The following is a 16,739-nucleotide window of genomic DNA, read 5'->3' on the forward strand; positions in this document are numbered from 1 at the left end:
CCTATTTTGCCCTGTGGCCTCGCTCTCATTAGCCCCATATTCTAACCAAGCTAACCGGCCGGCACCAGACGGGGTGATCTTCACAGTATTTCTGGGATCTGATCTTCCAAGGATCAGAACTTTCTCTTCATCAGCACGTCGGCCCAGCAGCCCTGGCACCAGACGTGAGATCCTAGGAGGCCTCAGGCAGCATGAGCGCCCGAATCACTGAAGCTTGAATGACACACAGCGGAGCCCCCGTGTCCGGCCGTTTACGGGGTCCTCAGCTCTGACACTGGGATGTCCCCGCGGGCTGGGCCCCAGGAGGCCGGGTCCCGCCCCGCTTGTGTCGCGGCCGTGCCGTGTGGCTCTGGGCCAGCCTCCCTGGGCCCGTTTCCTCGTCTATGAAGTGGGCGTTAGTGCCCTGAGCTCTGCCTGCCTCACCAGGGGAAGAAAACGACCAGCCTAAGGCTTTGCAAGGTAACAGGGTTATTTTGTGGTCCCTCAAGTAAAAAGCGTGTTGCTAGGATGAGTAGGTTGCGTTCACGCTTTCTCGGGGGTGCTGGGTGGCAGCTCGCCCTGCGTGCCAAGAGGTGAGGAGTGAGGCCTGCAGGGCCTCCAGGGCCTGGGCTCTGGGAAGAAACGGCGTCACGGCTCGGGGCGCACGGGCTGTGGGCAACCTGGACCTGGGGTCTGGGAGACTCAGGCTCAGGACTCAGGAGACCCCTCCTCACAGTTCAGGCTCGCAGCGGCTCCTGGCGCCCCCGCTCTGCGCTCCCTCTGCCCTGGGACCCCCGAGGCCTCCCACTCCCATCTGCAAATCCTCTGAGGGGCCAGAAGGGGCTGCGCCCTCTTGACCAGGGACGGCTAGATCACGTCCCTTCAGCACCTGTACACGTTAAATGCACCACCGACCATACAGGTCGGAGTTCTTTACCGTCAGGTATACTTTCTCTGTCATCACATCACCTGTGGGGACGACTGGGCAGGGAGACAACGAATCCACACGTGGTTTCCACGTTCGTAAACGCTGGACGTGAGGACGGTGGGGACGGAACATTGTATTTTGCATCGTAGGGTCGTCGCGAAAGGGCTGCTTCACGGCAGTGACCGTGACTCGGACCAGCAGGGGACGAGCCCCGAGAACATGAGCTGCGGGGAGGGCAGAAGGGCGTTCCGACTCCGTTTATAAGAAGCGCAGGCCAGTCAGGACAGGGGCTGCCCTGGAGAGCAGGACAGGCACAAGTGGGACCTGAGGGCCACTGGGAGCCGGTCACTTTCTGTTCCTGATCCGGGGGCTGGCGCTCTGGGCTCAGCTGGCAGAGATTCACAGAGCCGCCTGCGCTGAAGCCGTGCGCTTTCCTGTGCGTACGCTCTGGTTAAGTGACAGCTTACCAATTCAACGCTTATTGATTTTTTTTTCCTAATTAAGCAGCCATTTTTAAAAAAAAATAATTTATTTATTTTTGGCTGCGTTGGGTCTTCGTTGCTGCGCGCGGGCTTCCTCTAGTTGCGGCGAGCGGGGGCTACTCCTCATTGTGGTGTGCGGGCTTCTCATTGCGGTGGCTTCTCTTGTTGCGGAGCATGGGCTCTAGGTGCGCGGGCTTCAGTAGTTGTGGCTCGCGGGCTCTAGAGCTCAGGCTCAGTAGTTGTGGTGCACGGGCTTAGTAGCTCCTTGGCATGTGGGATCTTCCCAGACCAGGGCTTGAACCCGTGTCCCCTGCATTGGCAGGCGGATTCTTAACCACTGCGCCACCAGTGAAGTCCAAATGCTTATTGATTTTGAATCTGTAGCTTGATCTCACATTTTGGAGGCCCCAGACCTGGTGTATCAACAATCTGGGCCACAGATAGGCCGTCTTTCTCCCGCTAGGCTGAGGTACAGCCCTCCTCCCTGGCCTTCCTGACCGTCACCAACTGAGGGATGACCCAGAGGTCAGGGCCATGGGCTCTACAGAGAGGTCACTGCCCTCCCAGGCTGAGAAGAGTCCTCTCCAGCCTTCCCTAAGCCTTTCCAGCCTCCTCCATCTGGAAGCCCACAGCCATACGTCTGACCACCACTTGGGAGCTTATGCCCTGTGACTTAGAAAGTTCCATGTGCCTGTCGTGTCTCTTACGAGCCTCTTGAGGCAGGGGGCCCCAGCCTGTCCTGCAGGACCCAGGGAGAACATGCTTTCAGTAAACGCGAGCTCCTTTTATAGCCCTGAAAGCTCACGTCCCCCAGGTGCCTGCCTGGACATGTTCCCCTGGGGGTGGCTTTCCCTTTACAAGCTGTGGGACATTGGGCTTGTCTATCCCCTCCTTAAGCCCCACGTGACTTATTTGTAAGATTAGGGCAGCCACACCAGTGTCCTGGAGATGAGGACGGAATGTGGGACTCGGAGCGGGTGGTGCCCCCCCCCCATGGTGACCCCAGTCCTTGCCTGGCGCAGGGTCAGTGAGAGGGAATCCCTCGAGGAAGTGAGAAGCCCCTCGGTCCTCAGCAGCTCCCCCAATAATCCACTGCTCGAAAATGTTCAAAGAAATGCCAGCAATTTATTGATTTCCTACATTTCCAAAAAAAGCAAATGCATAGTGTACCCCCCAGGGAAACGGGCCTGGCCAGCACTAGGTTCCTCCGCAAACGTGGAGCGGGGTGGGACGGGCTGCAGAGTGCCCCACCCTCCCTCCCTGCCCATCCAGAGCCCCTTCCTCACTGTCCCAGCTGCCCCCGCCTCAGCCAGGCTCCAGGGTGGACGGGAGCAGCTCCGCCTCTGCGTCCCGGGACCAGCTGGGTCTGTGCTGCTAGGCCGGCCCCGCTGCACTGGCTGCTGGTGGCCAGTGTGACCAGGTCTGTGTTAAGCGCAGGAGGCCCTGGGTCGGGGCAGCGACAGGGAGGACAGGGTCCTCCCCCACTCGGCGTTGGACTGTCCTGTGCCGGGTGTCGAGCCCAGCGGCGCGCGGCCGACGTGTACTTCACATCCTGAGCTGGGCCTCAGCAGACCCCGTGCTCCTTCTGTAGGAAATTTATCCACAGGCCCCTCCAAGGTCTGCCTCTTCCAAAGTGACAGGCCCAGCTGGCTGGCCTCAGAAGTCATGAGAGAGGTGACCAAAACCAGGCCCGGCCTGACTGTCCACCTGGCCCACGGGGGTCTGAAAAGCTGCCCATCCCCAAGGCAGAAGCCGGGCCCCGGCTCCTGACCCTGCAGGGGAAGGAAAGCCGAGGGAAGGGGCACCTCCAAAGGGTCATCGGCTAGTTCCCTCTCGCCCTGACTGGACGGTCCTCTCACACTGGGGACCCCTAAAGCCAGGGACCCCAGGGCCCCTCTTTCCTCCAGGAGAACGTGAGACAGGGGTGTGGCCTCTCCGTTCACTGATGTATCCAGAGCGCTTACAACACTGCCTGCCTCCGTACGTGTTTCTTTGAGAAACCAGTTCCTCTGGGCCCTGAGGGCTGGCAGAGGGGACAGTCTACTGGGACCAGCTCCCCACGGGCCCTGAGAGAGAGGCAAGCCGCCACCACGAGGGGCGGGGAGGACGCAGCACAGACCCAGCACCGGAGTACGCCTGGCTGTGTGGCCCGTCATCTCGGGTCTGTTCCCCACCCCCTCCCCAGTCCTGTCCTGCTGCCACATCTCTCATCAGGAGGGTCCTCAGTGCAGAGGCTCTGACTGCTGGGGTGAGCGGCGGGGCTGGATGGGGCGTGGGGGGAACTCCAGGCGGGGAGGAGGGAGGAGGGAGGACCAGACAGCCAGCTCCCCTTGATCACCACCAGTGCCGCTCGGCGGGGACGCTGTGTCCTGCCCTGTCCTACAGTGCAGACCAAGGACCATTTACACAGCCCTTCTCCGGAGGCCCCTCCTCTACTTCTCATCTGAAATGCACAGGAGCCTGGGGTCTGGGGTGGCCAGTGTCCCTGGGGGGCCTCTTATCACATGCCCTGTGGTTTGCACAAAGTACAGACAGAGGACTGGGGTCGGGGAAGAAGCAAGCGGCCTCTGGCTGGGACGGGGGCGGCTCCCCTTCCTGGTCTACCCAAATTCCCTTCCTGCAAGTCTCCTGGGACCCAAAACACTCCCTCGCTTGGATCTTGGCAGGCGCACTGGGCAGGACCCTCCTGGCTGACTCCCTGCCCAGCCCAGCCTGCCCCTCCGCTGGGAATACGAGGACCAAGCTGCCATTCCCTGCACAGCTCCTGGGCTTTGAGCACCATTCTGCCTTCTTTCTCCTGCAACAAGTGGATTCCAAGCCCCCGGAAGGCAGGGGCTCGCCAGGCTGAGGCTGCTCTGACGGGTACGCAGCCCGCGACAGTGGCCAGCCCCCTCTCTGGCACCTACCCTCGGGACAGCCTTCACACAGCAAAGCCGGTGTGCCCGTCCCGGCCCATCTTGCAGACGGCCCCGTGGCACCGCGGGCTGGGCCACACAAGCGCACAACCACATCTTCCCAGGAGATACACCGAAGCCCGCCAACCTCCCTTCCTGCAGAGCTGCCTCTTAGCGGGGGTTGAGCCCCCGGGCCCAGGTACTCCCCACCGCGCCCCGCCCCCTGCAGCGGTCCCCGTGGGCCTGGCGCTGGCGTGGCCCCTGCCCCGGCACACACAGCTCAGGACGACGGGGACGCTAAACCCAAAGCACACAGCGTCCGCGCCCGTGAGGGTGGGTCCCTCCACCACCGGGAGCTGCAGTCCGGCAGCTCACACAGCTCTTTGCAGTTTGAGGTCCTGCTTTCAGCACACGCACACGCACGTGTGCGCGGCAATACACACACACACACACACACACACACACACACACACACACACTATACACATGTATATGTACCATTTCTCGGCAAAAGAAGTACTGACATCAGACGTAAGCTCCCTTAACTCAAGAAGGCCCCCCAACCCTCCCCAACCCCCATTGCCTGTCAGTTCCCCCAAGGAAAAAAAAAAAGAATCTAAAAGTATTTTTGTCGTCCACGGCGTCCCGGATTGCTCTCAGCTGTGGTTAAACCTTTCCCAATACTGTGCAGCTGGACAGAATACCCCTCCAGCAAGGCCCAAGTCTTCTCAGCTGGATCGTATCACATCTGGAAAAGGACAAGGCCTCTAGTGAGTGCCCACAGGGGGACAGCCACGCCGCCAGTCTCGCCAGGGCTGTCCCCCTCTCACCACGTCCGCACAGACGCGCCCAGGCCTGAGCCCGGGGTCAGGGTCGCCCTCGACACGTCCATAGGTCGCTCCTGTTGGGTCAGAGCTGCCCCCCACCCCGGGGGCCAGCGCAGCACCGAACGCCGTGACTGCGCGCGTCAGGCATCTGCTGGTTTTGGTCTCCTCTCCTTTCCTGTCCTCATGTTGTTGGAGCCCATTTGCCAGGAGTGGGTGTCTGAGGTCTAAGGGAACCTTCATCTGGACTGAAGTTATAGCCCCTCCCCCACCAGGACCCTCCGCGGGTGCTGGGATTGGGGTCCTGGCGATCGCTGGGGCACTAGGAAGTCCCCTTCAGCTCAGAAGACCCTGTCCTCACCCCTGGCTCTTCGGAGATGCTGGCTCTACCCCAGGGCTGCCTCTGCTGACCCTCGAGGGTTGACGAGGTCTGGTTTGAGCATCTAAGCGTGGTCCTGGGCTCATCTGCATCAGAATCACTTTGGATGCTTGTTTAACAATGTATTTTCCTGGACCCCGCTCCGGAGCCACTGAGTCGGAACTGCTGGGGCTGGGACCAGGAGTGTGCAGTTTAGCAAGCGTCCCAGGTGAGTCTAATGAAGGCTAAGGCTTATGAGCCTTTGTCACAGATATTGGATCTGAGGTTTTGGTCCCTAGAATCATCAGCTGGAAGCAAGCCTGTCCACACTAGGCACGTTGCAGAGACTGGAAGGTGGATTATAAAAAGGAGAAGAAGGTGAGCTGTAGGAGCCCAAACCCAAAACGACACATGGTGTCACCGCAGGGGCGCCATTCACACTGCAGTCCACGTGAATGGCACCACCTGGGTTGCGCAGTGTGCAACGCACACGGCTGTACCCGGCACTTCTGCCCAGACCTCTGGCCTGTCGATGCTACCAGGACATTGCACGCCCCTAACGTCCTGTGTGCGATGGTCACTGGCCGGGCAGTCTACACGGCTGTCCTCACAGACAGCCTCACCGTGTGTCAGCTGGACTGAAGGATGCTTCTGCATCCCTGGGGAGCACCGCCTGGCTCCCTTCTCTGGGACTGGCTGAGGCCGCGGTAGGGGTCCTGGGGGCGCCCCCTGCCCTGGATGGGCCACCTCTTACCTGCAAGCCGAACTTGCTTGGGCAGCCTCTGCTTAGAATTGGGAGGTGAAGCTCCGGAGGCTGCTGGTCCCAGCTAAGGTTCCCAGCATGTTCCGATCCAAACCTTGCTGTGGACGAGAAGCACCAGGTACAGGAAACATCACCGGACGGACCAGTGTGGGCGTCCACGCGGTCAGAGGCTGCCCCCAAGCATCCCTGAGCTCGCGCCAAGCTCTCTGGACACACTCTGCACGTGTGTCGGGGCTAAAACTGGCCTGATTAAACGTGTGACCAAGCATGAGGTCACTGACACTCACGAGTGAGTGAGATGGGTCTGGCCTTCCGCACAATGGAACATCCTACTTGCCATCACAGAAATCTGAATCAAGGCGTGAGGGTTTAGCTAGTGCTTGTCGCTCTAGAAACAGAGCAGCCACTGAAATCAGATTAGAAAAATTGTCTGTTTCTTCCTCTGACTGGCCCCGCTTTTTAAAAAAATAAATCCCGACAAGAGTTCTTGGCAGGGAGGTCATGCCTGGCAGGGCGGAAGGGTCATGGGCTCTGTCTACCTGTGTGTTCTGCCACCTCCGGCCTCACCAGCCCCGAGTGCTTGCTGAGCAGAGACTGAATCTTACTCCTGTATGTCTCATAGCAGACAGCAGGTGCTCACTAAATACTCTGGAGTGATTGAGGACAGCCCTTGAGAAGGGGCGCCTGGTTCCAGCCCTGGCCTCTGAGAGCCTCGTCAGCGCTCACTGACCAGTGGGGATGCAGGGGCCCAAGGCAGGCGGTTCAAAGCTCCGGTCCCACCTGGTCTGGGCATGGACCACGTGATCATCCCCACCGCCCCCCCCCCATCCCCATCCCCTGCAGGTTTGCAGGCTCTCTCCTGCCAAGCTTGGCAGGATGTGGTGGAAGGTCCCAGGAGAGACGAGTCCTGGGTCCAAGCCCCGCTGTCCTCCAACTGGCCAAGTCAAGGCTAACTCCGGGGCCCCGTCTCCCTGGTCTGCAGGAGGGACCAAGCCCATGGCGGCCTCACTGGGGATGCAACAACCCCGTGAAGATGGCTGAGCACCGAAGCACCAGCCCAGTCCCTTCGGGGCTGTGGTCAAAGCTGGCTCCGACTGCACGGCCCAGGAGAGCCTAACGAGGGGACTCTCTGTGTGTCCTGGGCGGGTGCCGCCTCCCTATCTGGGTGAGCCCAACCCTCGGGCCACCTCGGAGCAGCTGGAGGAAGCGCTCCCTGGTCCTCTCACCCACCTCCCCTCCACTAGGCCTTCCTGGCAGCTGTCACATGGCCAAGCCCACCTGCCCAAAAGAGCAGGACAAGGGCCAACACCGGCAGTGGCTTCACACGGCCCCGGCCACCCTTGACCACGGTGGCTCCACGGCCCCGTCTGTCTCCCCACTGCGCTGGAGGAAGAGCCGTCCTCCTCCTGCCCAGGGGGCCGTCCTCCCATCCCCTCCCCTGCCTGGTCAGGCAGTTCCTGACCCTCCAAGACCCTGTCACCACCCCCCGCCCCCCGCCTTCCTCCTCCTCCTCCTCCTTCACTTTTCCTGCAGAAATGTCATTAAACAGGCAGCTTTTTACCCATTCTTTTGTCTCCCTTCCCTCTGGCCAAACTGAGGTGATCAGGTCCCCCACCCAGCTCCCCGCCCTCCCCCCTGCAGTGGGCCCCATGGGGTTCCCCCTCCCCCCTTTGACAGCTGTGCCCTAGAGTCACCAGAGACTTCTGGATCCCCAGATCCAGGCTCTTCCTGTTCCCATCTCCTTGTCCATCAGGAGCCCCGGGAACCGCTGCCTGCCCCCTCACAGCAATTCCTCCTCCCTTCCTGCCCCCTCTCCCCTCGGCCCCCAGGGAGGGTCTTCTCCCTGCTTCCGCCTTTGTCCCCCAAGACTTTTCTGCAGACATGCTGCCCGTGCCCGTGGCTTCTCCCACGTGGACACGCAGCTGTCTGCACGCAGCCTGGCCTCTCTCCCCAGGCCCCGCACGCAGACCCCAGACTCCACCTCTCCATCAGGGCTCCCCTCCCTCCTCCCTCAAAAGCCCCCGACCCTCCCCCCCTTCCCTGGCTGATCGGTTTCTAAACGTAAACACAGGGTCTCCAGCCGGAAGCCCGAGCTGCTTCGGTAGCCCGACCCGCCGGTTTCTTCTGCCCCTGCCCTTCTCCTCCACCCTCACCGCTGCTGACACCTCGGTCTACAGAGCGGCTGCCCCCGAGATGGGAAAGGAGGTCAGGCAGCATGAAGGGCTCCTACAGAACTGGACCCGACCGTGCGGCTGGGGAGGGGGGAGGTGTTGGGGACAGAGGGGCAAGGTTGCCACCGGACAAATCCAGCAGCCTGGTCTCGTGTCCACTCCGTCCTGCAGAGTGCATGAAGGGAGCCTTCCTAGGGCTGGTTTCAGCATGTAACCCTCCCCTCCCAACCCTCAGTGGCTTCCCAGCGCCAAAAGCAAACCCTTCAGTCTAAACTTGATGGGGTCTCGTCATGCAGCCCAAACCCGCCCTCCCAGCCAGAGTGCACACGTGCCCCCAAGGGCGTGATGTGCCTGTGGCCCGCCTGCTTCTCAGTTCGTTCCCAGAAGACCCCCCACTCCCAGGCCTCTGCGGCACTTCCTGGGTTTCCTCTGTCCTCCACTCCCTCAGCATCTTCTCAGGCCCTGGGCTGAGATGTGTCAGCGGCTGGATCCCAGTCACCGAGGGGCCGGCCTCTCCCTTCCTGAGCCTCACGGACCTGAGTCAGGGCCGGGAAGGAGCAGGAAAGCCTCGCCGGCAGGGGTGAAAGGTGTGGGCCCTTACCTGTCTGAGGACCCCCTGCAGCTCCCTGTTGGACCTCATATCAGCCAGGAGGAGTCGGGCGGCCTCTGTAGCCTTGGGGGAGGCACTGCACGGGTGGAAGTTCATCAGGGGTGAGACTCCAGCAACTTGAGGATGAACGAACACCCCCTTCCGTCCCCCCCTCACCTCCTCGTGGGGCAGCCCCTGGGTGCCTGAGAGCACAGCCCCACTGGGGGTCACTCTACACAGCGGGCACAACCCCAGGCCCCTGCCCGCCTAGAGGTACCCGGGACTCTCTTCGGGGCCCCGGTCCCATCCCCTGGCCTTGTCCTCGGAGGAGAGAGGCCCGTGGGTGAGAGAGGCTGGGTCTGCTGCTCCGTGCCTCCTGCTGGCCCACGAGGACTCAGTGTCCCTCGGTGCCCTGGCCGGGAAGTGTGCTGCCCGAGGCCTGGATGTTAGAGCTCAGCTTCTGAACTTCCCTCCTGGTCGGCCTCCCCGCCACCCCCGCCCTGCACCGCACAGCTCTCCGGCACCACTCGGCCTGCTCAGGCTGCAGTACTGTTGCTCCGCGGGGCCGGGGAGGGGACGGAGGGGCCCCAACCTGCCCACCTGCTGCGACACAGGTTGACGACGTTGTTGATCATGCCGCTGGAGAAGTGCTGCTTGGCCATCCCCGGCAGCGACGCCATCAGGTTCCTCACGGTGTAGCAGGACGAGGACAGGATGTCCTCCGAGTTGCTGGTGTGGCCGGTATGGCTGGTGAGGAGTCTGGTCACCTCTGGGAACACTTGGTTCCCTGGGAGAGAAAGGAGGGGAGGGCACGGGGTCAGGTGACCGAGGGCTCCCATGGGGCCCCAGGCCTGGCGGCTCCAACCCAGGGCTTGGGACCGTAGGGGACCTCGCACACCTGTGTCCCATCCTCAGGTGACCTGCCCCTTCCTGTGCCCGAGCCTCTCTTGGGCCAGCTCCCCCCCACCCCAGGGAGCGGTCAGAGGGTAACCTTTCGGTAGGCTCTGGAAAGCGGGGGTCCCCCTCGAGGGGGTGGGGGCTGGCCTGAGCCACGCGGAGCTCACCCATCACCCTGTGCAGCGCGGGGTGGCGGGACATGTTGCTCAGGAGGGAAGCTCCGGACCGCACCACGTCTGAGTTGCCCGACTGCAGGAGGTTGGCGATGTGAGGCAGGCCCTTCTCCTTCAGCCCGATCAGCTGGCTCATGCTGCTGGACATCTGAGGGAAGGGACGGACGAGTGAGGCCTTGGCTGGCCTCCCCAGGCCGCCCGGCAGGCCGGAGAGGGCCAGTTACCCCAAACCGAGAGACCTCAGAACCTTCTCTCTTCCATGTTGGAAGCAGAGACAGACACACGTTTGCTCCCACCCGGGTGACTGCAGAACAAAGCCCCGGGCAGACACGCACCTGCACCTCACCCGGGGCAGCCTGGAGCCCAGGGAAGAAGGGAAGTCTCCGGTCCCTCATTCACGGTGGGAGGGGCCCCAGAGTCAACTTCCAGATTAAGCCGGTGCCAGCGGCTGCCGCTCTGCCGGCCTCACCCTTCCCGGCACTAACTGCTCACGTGAAGCCTCTGATCGAGGGCACCTGTCACCTGAGGAAGTGCCCACCATCCTCTGCCAACCTCCTTGCCTTCTGTGGAATCAGTACGTACTTGAGTCAAGGATGGATAAGAGCGGGGCCTGTGCCTCGTGGAGGTGCAATCCAGGTCAGCCCACCCGGGCCGCTGGCAGCAAAGCCATCCTGGCCGTAACCTGGTCCAGGCTGGTGTGGGGTTCTCGAAGATCCCCGGCCTATCCCCTCACAGTGGGGGTTCCTCCTTTACCCTCAACTCACCCTTGTCCTCCTTCCGCCCGCCCCCTGCTGTCCTGAGCAAACAGGAGGGCGGGGTGGCTGCAGACGTGCCTCCCAGGGCCCCACCCGGCCCTGCCTGTGGCCTCAAAACCTCTCCCGATCCTGTCACATCTTCCTCTGGACCTGCCCACACCCCAGACCCTCTATTTCCACCCCTGTCAGTTCAGCAAAGAGGAGACTCCTCTCCTACCACAAACACGCCCTTCATCCTGTCCCCCATCCCAGGCACAGCCCGAGGCCAGCCCAGGGCCGGACACCAGGAGGCAGATTCTGCGGCACAGACAGAATCCAGGAGAGCTGGGTTCCACAGCCCCTGTCCTCCACCTGGGCGTTCCCAGGGGCTGAGGATGTTCCCTCCACACGTCCCCAGTGCCTGGCCCAGAGCCTACGCATGCCAGACCCTTGACTCAGGCAGGCCCCGGTTCATGGGGACGCGGAGAGCTGAGCCCGGACTGCGGGTGGAGAGAGAGGTGCGGGGCGGGGGGCGCTCACCAGCCCCTTGCTGGCGGTCAGGTTTTGCAGGGCGCCGGCGCAGGCCTCCAGGGTGGCGTCCTTCTTGCTCTTGCCCATGAGGTTCAGGTAGGTGCGGATGGCGCTCGAGTGGTACAGCCAGCTGCTGCCCTTGGGGTTGGGCTCTTCCTCAGGAAGGGGGCAGTCGTAGTTGTCATTCTGGGGACAAGAAGCGAGTCGAGAGGAGCCGAACCCACGCATTCCGCTCCCCCAGCCTCAAGGTCATGGTTCCCAGATGAGCAAGCGCCCGCTGCCCCCTCCTCTGTGCACTGCAGCTGCTCCCCGGTGGGTGAGGGGCAACTGTGCCCTCTGCCGTCTCCACGGGGCACAGAGCATCCTCGGTGCCCCAGGCCAGCTCTGCCCCCACCTCCCAGCTATGAGGCTGCTGTGGGTCTCACGCCCTGACGCCTCCACCCCTCCCAGAGTCACAGCCTGAGCTTGACCCTCCCTGGGCCGACAAGGGTGGTCCGGGGCCTGGCTTCCACCGCCGGCACGGTGACGGCAGCCATCCTCCCTCCGCAGCAGCCCCCCGCTTCTGGGGAGACCTGGGGGGCTCAGGGGGCGGTGGGAACCAGGCTGCCCCCCATCTTCAGGGGTGAGATGAAGAGGGGGAGACTTTACTAGTCACACAGCAAGAGAGACGAGGCCTGCAAACAGGGGGCTGGAGCTTTTGGCCTCTGGGGGTCTGAGCAGCTCCCACATCCCAAGCACACACACCCCCAGTGTCATTAAGATGCCAAGGTCGGGCAGGGGTCCATCCCCGGGGACTGGTCTCAGGCTCCAGCAGGGCAGAGAGGTGGGGTGGACGAGGCGGTGGGATCCGGGGGACTCAGCGGGAGCAGACGGACAGACGCACGGACAGACACGCACGCTCACCATCATCCTGTCGTTCTTGTTGCTGAAGCAGCCGGTGGAGGACTTCTCGGTGTAGGCGTTGCGGGCGTTGTACTCCAGCTGGCGGTAGGGGGTGGGCACCTCGGAGTCCAGGCGGTAGGAGAGGTTGTGCAGGATGCACATGCAGTTCTCCACAGACTGGGGGCCGAGCAGAGACGGCGCTGAGCCTCTGCTCAGCCCCCGAACGCCCGGCTCAGTCCCTGCTGCCACAGTCCCTCCAACGAGAGGGCGGGCCCCTCGGGCTGCCCTGGGCCAGCACAGACCCCGCCACGGTCCAAGAAGTTCCCAGTGGCAGCTGCTCCCAGATCTTTGCTGCCTTCCTTCCGTAAACCCTCCCGGCTCGGGGGTGAGGCAGCAGATCTGCCCTCCTGATGTCCGGCCCTGCTGGGGTTTGGGAGCCCCTGACTTCCAGGGCCCGGGGTCACCCAGGTGGAGGGGGTGTTCCACCCAGAGCAGAAGATCACGGTGCTGCTGAGGCCAGTCTGAGCAGTCAAGTGACAGGCTGTCTCCTGAAGCCGGTTGTCACTTCCAGGGGAGGGAGCAGGAGACAAAAATCCCTCCCCGGGGAAACCGTGTGCAGGACCCAGGGGCCGTGACGCCTGGCCAGTCCCCTGGGGACTGCTCGCCAGTCTCCGTCCTGCTGTGCGGAAGGACCTCAGCCTCCAGTTTATCTTCCTGCCCTGATTTCCCCTTTCTGTCTGTCTGGGCAGGTGTCCAGAGTCCTGGGGGGTGACAGGGTGGCTCCACCAGGGCCTTTGGGGGCGGCAGCGGACGCTCACAGAGAGCTCACCCTGAGCCAGGAGTTCTCTTCGTGTTTTGCTTATTAACTGAGTCCCTAGAACAACCCCTGAGGTAGATACGATGTGAACTGAGGAACAGAGAGATGAGGGAAGTGTCACAGTCACAAAGCCTCTAAGTGCGGGAGAGGACCTGCCCCTGTAACCACTGCTCGGGCGCCACCCGCCAGGGAACGGTCGGGGTGCTCAGCCTCCAGACGTCCCCTCTGCTGGCCAGGCTCCGGGTCCCTTCCGGCCACCAGGCCACGCCTTAAAGGCTCCCAGGAGTGCAGACCTGCCCTGTGGAATCTGGGAGAGAAAAGTACCAGGACCTGGAGTCCCAGGCCGCCCTCACTGACTGGAGACAGAGAGAAGTCTAGGTTCAGGGGTGCCACCTGGGGGCGACGCTCACCTTGTCGTCATAGCAGCTGGCCGCCACGCGGTTCTGGATATAGGCCATGAGGGAGTCAATGAGACCCGTGTAGTTGCGCATGGTCTGGCGCCCCGTGTCCACGGAGCTCAGGTTCCTGGTGGAGGACATGGGGCGGGTGGGGAGGGGTGGGGGGGGGGACAGGTGGGAGAGGAGGAGATGCAGGGGGGAGAGGAGGGGGGAAGAGAAGAGGAAAGGAACAAGCGGGAAACAGAAATGAGGACCAAGGAAGGAAAGAGAAATCGTTCAGCCAATCCTGCTCAGTCCTGGCTGAGGCTGGGAAGGGGTCTCACTGGAACTCGGCTCTTTTCACCCTTCTTGCCCACCTGGTTCCCCAGGCCCGTAACTTTTATGTGTCCAGGGCTCCGGTGCCGCTGGCAGCCCAGGCACACACCCTGCCCTCGTGGCACTTGTTGGGCAGGGGACTGGACGTCCCTCCCCGCGGAGGCTGTGTTCTGCCCCCAGCAGTGGGCTCACTCCCACCCGGGCAGTCTGGGCCCCTCTGCCTGGTGCAGGTGGGGTGTGACTGCTGCCACCCCACAAAGTCCTCTATTACCCTCGCTCTGCCTCTCCCTAGCCTCTCTGCTCCCCAGAGGCTGCCGCCAGAGGCGGGCAGGGAGGAGCCCAAGCCAACTGTACCCCTGTGCTGGGGCTCGCAGGAGTTGGGGAAGACAAAGCCCGTCAGAGGGAGGTGTGACCCTTAGGGGGGATCTGCTCCACAGCTCCACCTCCATACCGCCCACCCCCCTGGAAGCAGCACGCCTAGGTCCCTCCGCCAACAGCCTCCAGGGCCTTTGCCACACCCTGGGGCAGAACTCAGGGAACTCTGGGCAGAGCAGTGCCATCTTCACGCCGAGGAATACGGCAGATGCTGTTCGCACCCCAGCCGGGAGCCCATCAGCAGACCTGTATCTAAAAATGCCCTTCGAGACAGCACAAGAAAGGCATATTTTGTGGGGTGGAAGAAGGGGAAACAGCTGAGCCAGTTTAGCTATTCAGATCCAAGCATTTCCACTCAGATTCCTAAGGAAGAGCCCCTCAGCAGAGATGGCGGGGTCCTGAGCCTCCACCAGGCCCAGGGAAGCTGGGGCGCAGCCGCGTCTGGGAGTCGGCCCAGGAGGCCAGGCTGGCGTCAGCGCCCTGCCCCGCTGAGCCTGGGCTGAGCCAGGCTGCGCCCCCCGCCCTCACCTCAGGCAGCCGGAGGCGTTGAAGAAGACCTCAGCGTCCACGGCTTCCTGGGGCAGGCTGCTGTTGCCATCGCACCAGCCGGAGAACGGGATGATGACCCGGTCAGCCAGGATGGGCAGGGCGTCCGAGATGAGCTCCTCCTTCAGTTCATCGGTGGAGGACAGGTTCCAGAGCAGCCCTGGGGGTGGGGACCGCCAGGGTCAGGAAGACCAGGGACCCGGTGCCACCCCCGGCTGGACCCCACCTCCCGGACGGGCCTCTGTCATCTGATCATCCCGTGAGCCCACTTGCCCACGTCTCAACTAGACGGCAGGCTCTTGAGGGCAGAGCGCCTACAATTCTCTGTGCAGGTCAAAGTTACACATAGGGAAGCTGATCGAAACACATCAGACTCAGCAGTGTTTTCTGATACAAATGCTAGCACTCAGAATCTTCTCACGGTCTCTGTTTTCCACCCAAAAGTCAGCCCAGAAACTCTTACTGTTGCTCTGTATGTGGTCCCATCTTCCCCGTCCCACTCAAGGTCTCCTCGGTGACTTCTGTGCCCTGTGTCCCCACCCTGAGTGCTTGCTGGCACAAGCCTTGGATACAGGCGCTGAAGACCTGTTGACCTGCTCTCTCCCCTTCACCTGCAAATCCCAGGGTCTGCTGAGTACGGGTCCTGCCTGGACACCAAGCCTCCACCCCCGCCCTCTATCCCTCACACATAGATGGTGGATGGACGGACGGATGGACATGGACAGATGGATGGAGGGACACGATACCCAGGGTCACCAGCTGGACACGACTAACCTGGCCAGCACCGGTCCCATGGGACTCCTGGGGTGTCAGCCTGAGGCCGCCCATGCCCCACCCTGTCCTGGGCTGTGGCCGCCCCAGCGCCTCCCAGACGCCCCACTCTCTGTGGCCGGGCTCCCCACCGGTCAGCTGCTTCTGGATCTCCGTGCAGCTGGTCCTCCTCAGGAGGCTGACGGCCTCGCGGATGCCGCTCTGCCTCTGAGCCTCCAGCTTGTTCGTGGTGCTCCGGAACACCAGGTTGCGCAGGGCTCCGGCCGCGGCCTGCTGCACGTTCTGGTTGGGGCTGCGGAGGAGGCTCACCAGCTTGCAGATGCCGCCCAGCTGGTACACCTGCGGGACAGGGCGCCAAGCGCCGGGCAGGGCGGTGAGGCGGGCTGACGACCCTCCACTTGGAACAGCTTCACTCCGACCGAAACACCCAGGGCGGCCGAAATAAACAAGCAGCGCAGAGTGATAGTGACCGGCCAGACCCGGAGCGAAGGCAGGACTTAGCCGCCAGCTCTCCCGCATCCTAGCCGGGACTCCCTGAGCCCCCTCCTCCCCAGCCCCGCTTTCCTCCTCAGGAGCCTGGGGTGAGGACCAGACGGGAACACACTTCAGAACCCTAAGGCGGGGAGACCCCCGTGGAAACGCCTCCTCATACAGCAGGAACTGGATGCAGACGGACCCCGCGCACCCTAGGAAATGCATTCACGGGACTGCACCCTTGGGCTGACAGCAGAGGACTTGAGGAGTCCTCCCTGCCAGCCACGCTTAGAGACACAGACAGCCCTGTTCTCCACCACAGACGCCTGGTGAGAGAGGGTGGCACCATGGAGAGACAGGGACAGAGACACAGAGACAGAAACAGAGACAGAGAGACAGCAACAGAGAGAGAAAGAGACAGAGAAAGAGAGAGAAACAGAGACAGAGAGAGACAGAGACAGGGACAGAGAGAGAGACAAAGAGACAGAAACAAAGACATAGAGAGACACAGGCAGAGAGAGACATAGAAACAGAGACAGACGAGAGACAGAAACAGAGAGAGGGGGCAGGGGGAGGAAGTTGAAGTGGAGGAAGACGTCCCTCCTTAGTGGAATCTGAGGAGGGGTCTCTTTTGAACCCGTGGCCGTCACCAAGTGTCTCTTCCACGACCAACAGAGGAAACACGGTCGAGTGGCGTCCCCTCCACCAGGGGCTCTGCTCCCACAGAGGGTTAAGATGCCCGTTCTGACCTCGGGCAGTGCCAGGCCCACTCCTGGCCGCAGGCAGCTGGGCTGGGGCAGAAGGAGCCAACGGCAAATGCCCCCACCAGCTCAAGTGC

At 62.4% G+C, this 16,739-nt stretch overlaps 1 protein-coding gene across 2 annotated transcripts in view; it reads right to left on the bottom strand.

Annotated features, from left to right (window-relative positions):
* Positions 1–2,494: 2,494 nt before the first annotated feature.
* PKP1 (plakophilin 1) overlaps positions 2,495–16,739 on the bottom strand; it is a 43,561-nt gene continuing 29,316 nt past the window's right edge. Inside the window, exons 5-14 of one of the 2 annotated variants that reach the window (XM_082363867.1) lie at positions 15,559–15,766; positions 14,639–14,816; positions 13,433–13,547; positions 12,227–12,382; positions 11,333–11,509; positions 10,053–10,206; positions 9,589–9,775; positions 9,001–9,085; positions 6,220–6,326; positions 2,495–5,031 (exon numbers count right to left, since the gene is read on the bottom strand). In XM_082363867.1, coding sequence (XP_082219993.1) covers positions 6,252–6,326; positions 9,001–9,085; positions 9,589–9,775; positions 10,053–10,206; positions 11,333–11,509; positions 12,227–12,382; positions 13,433–13,547; positions 14,639–14,816; positions 15,559–15,766 — 1,335 coding nt within the window. In that variant the 3' untranslated portion in view covers positions 2,495–5,031; positions 6,220–6,251. Of the gene's footprint in view, positions 5,032–6,219; positions 6,327–6,347; positions 6,635–9,000; positions 9,086–9,588; positions 9,776–10,052; positions 10,207–11,332; positions 11,510–12,226; positions 12,383–13,432; positions 13,548–14,638; positions 14,817–15,558; positions 15,767–16,739 lie in introns of those variants that run through there. The other variant, XM_082363868.1, reaches the window with a different exon arrangement.

This window comes from Balaenoptera borealis (assembly GCF_965194805.1).
Source record: "Balaenoptera borealis genome assembly, chromosome: 1".
Lineage (NCBI taxonomy): Eukaryota > Metazoa > Chordata > Mammalia > Artiodactyla > Balaenopteridae > Balaenoptera > Balaenoptera borealis.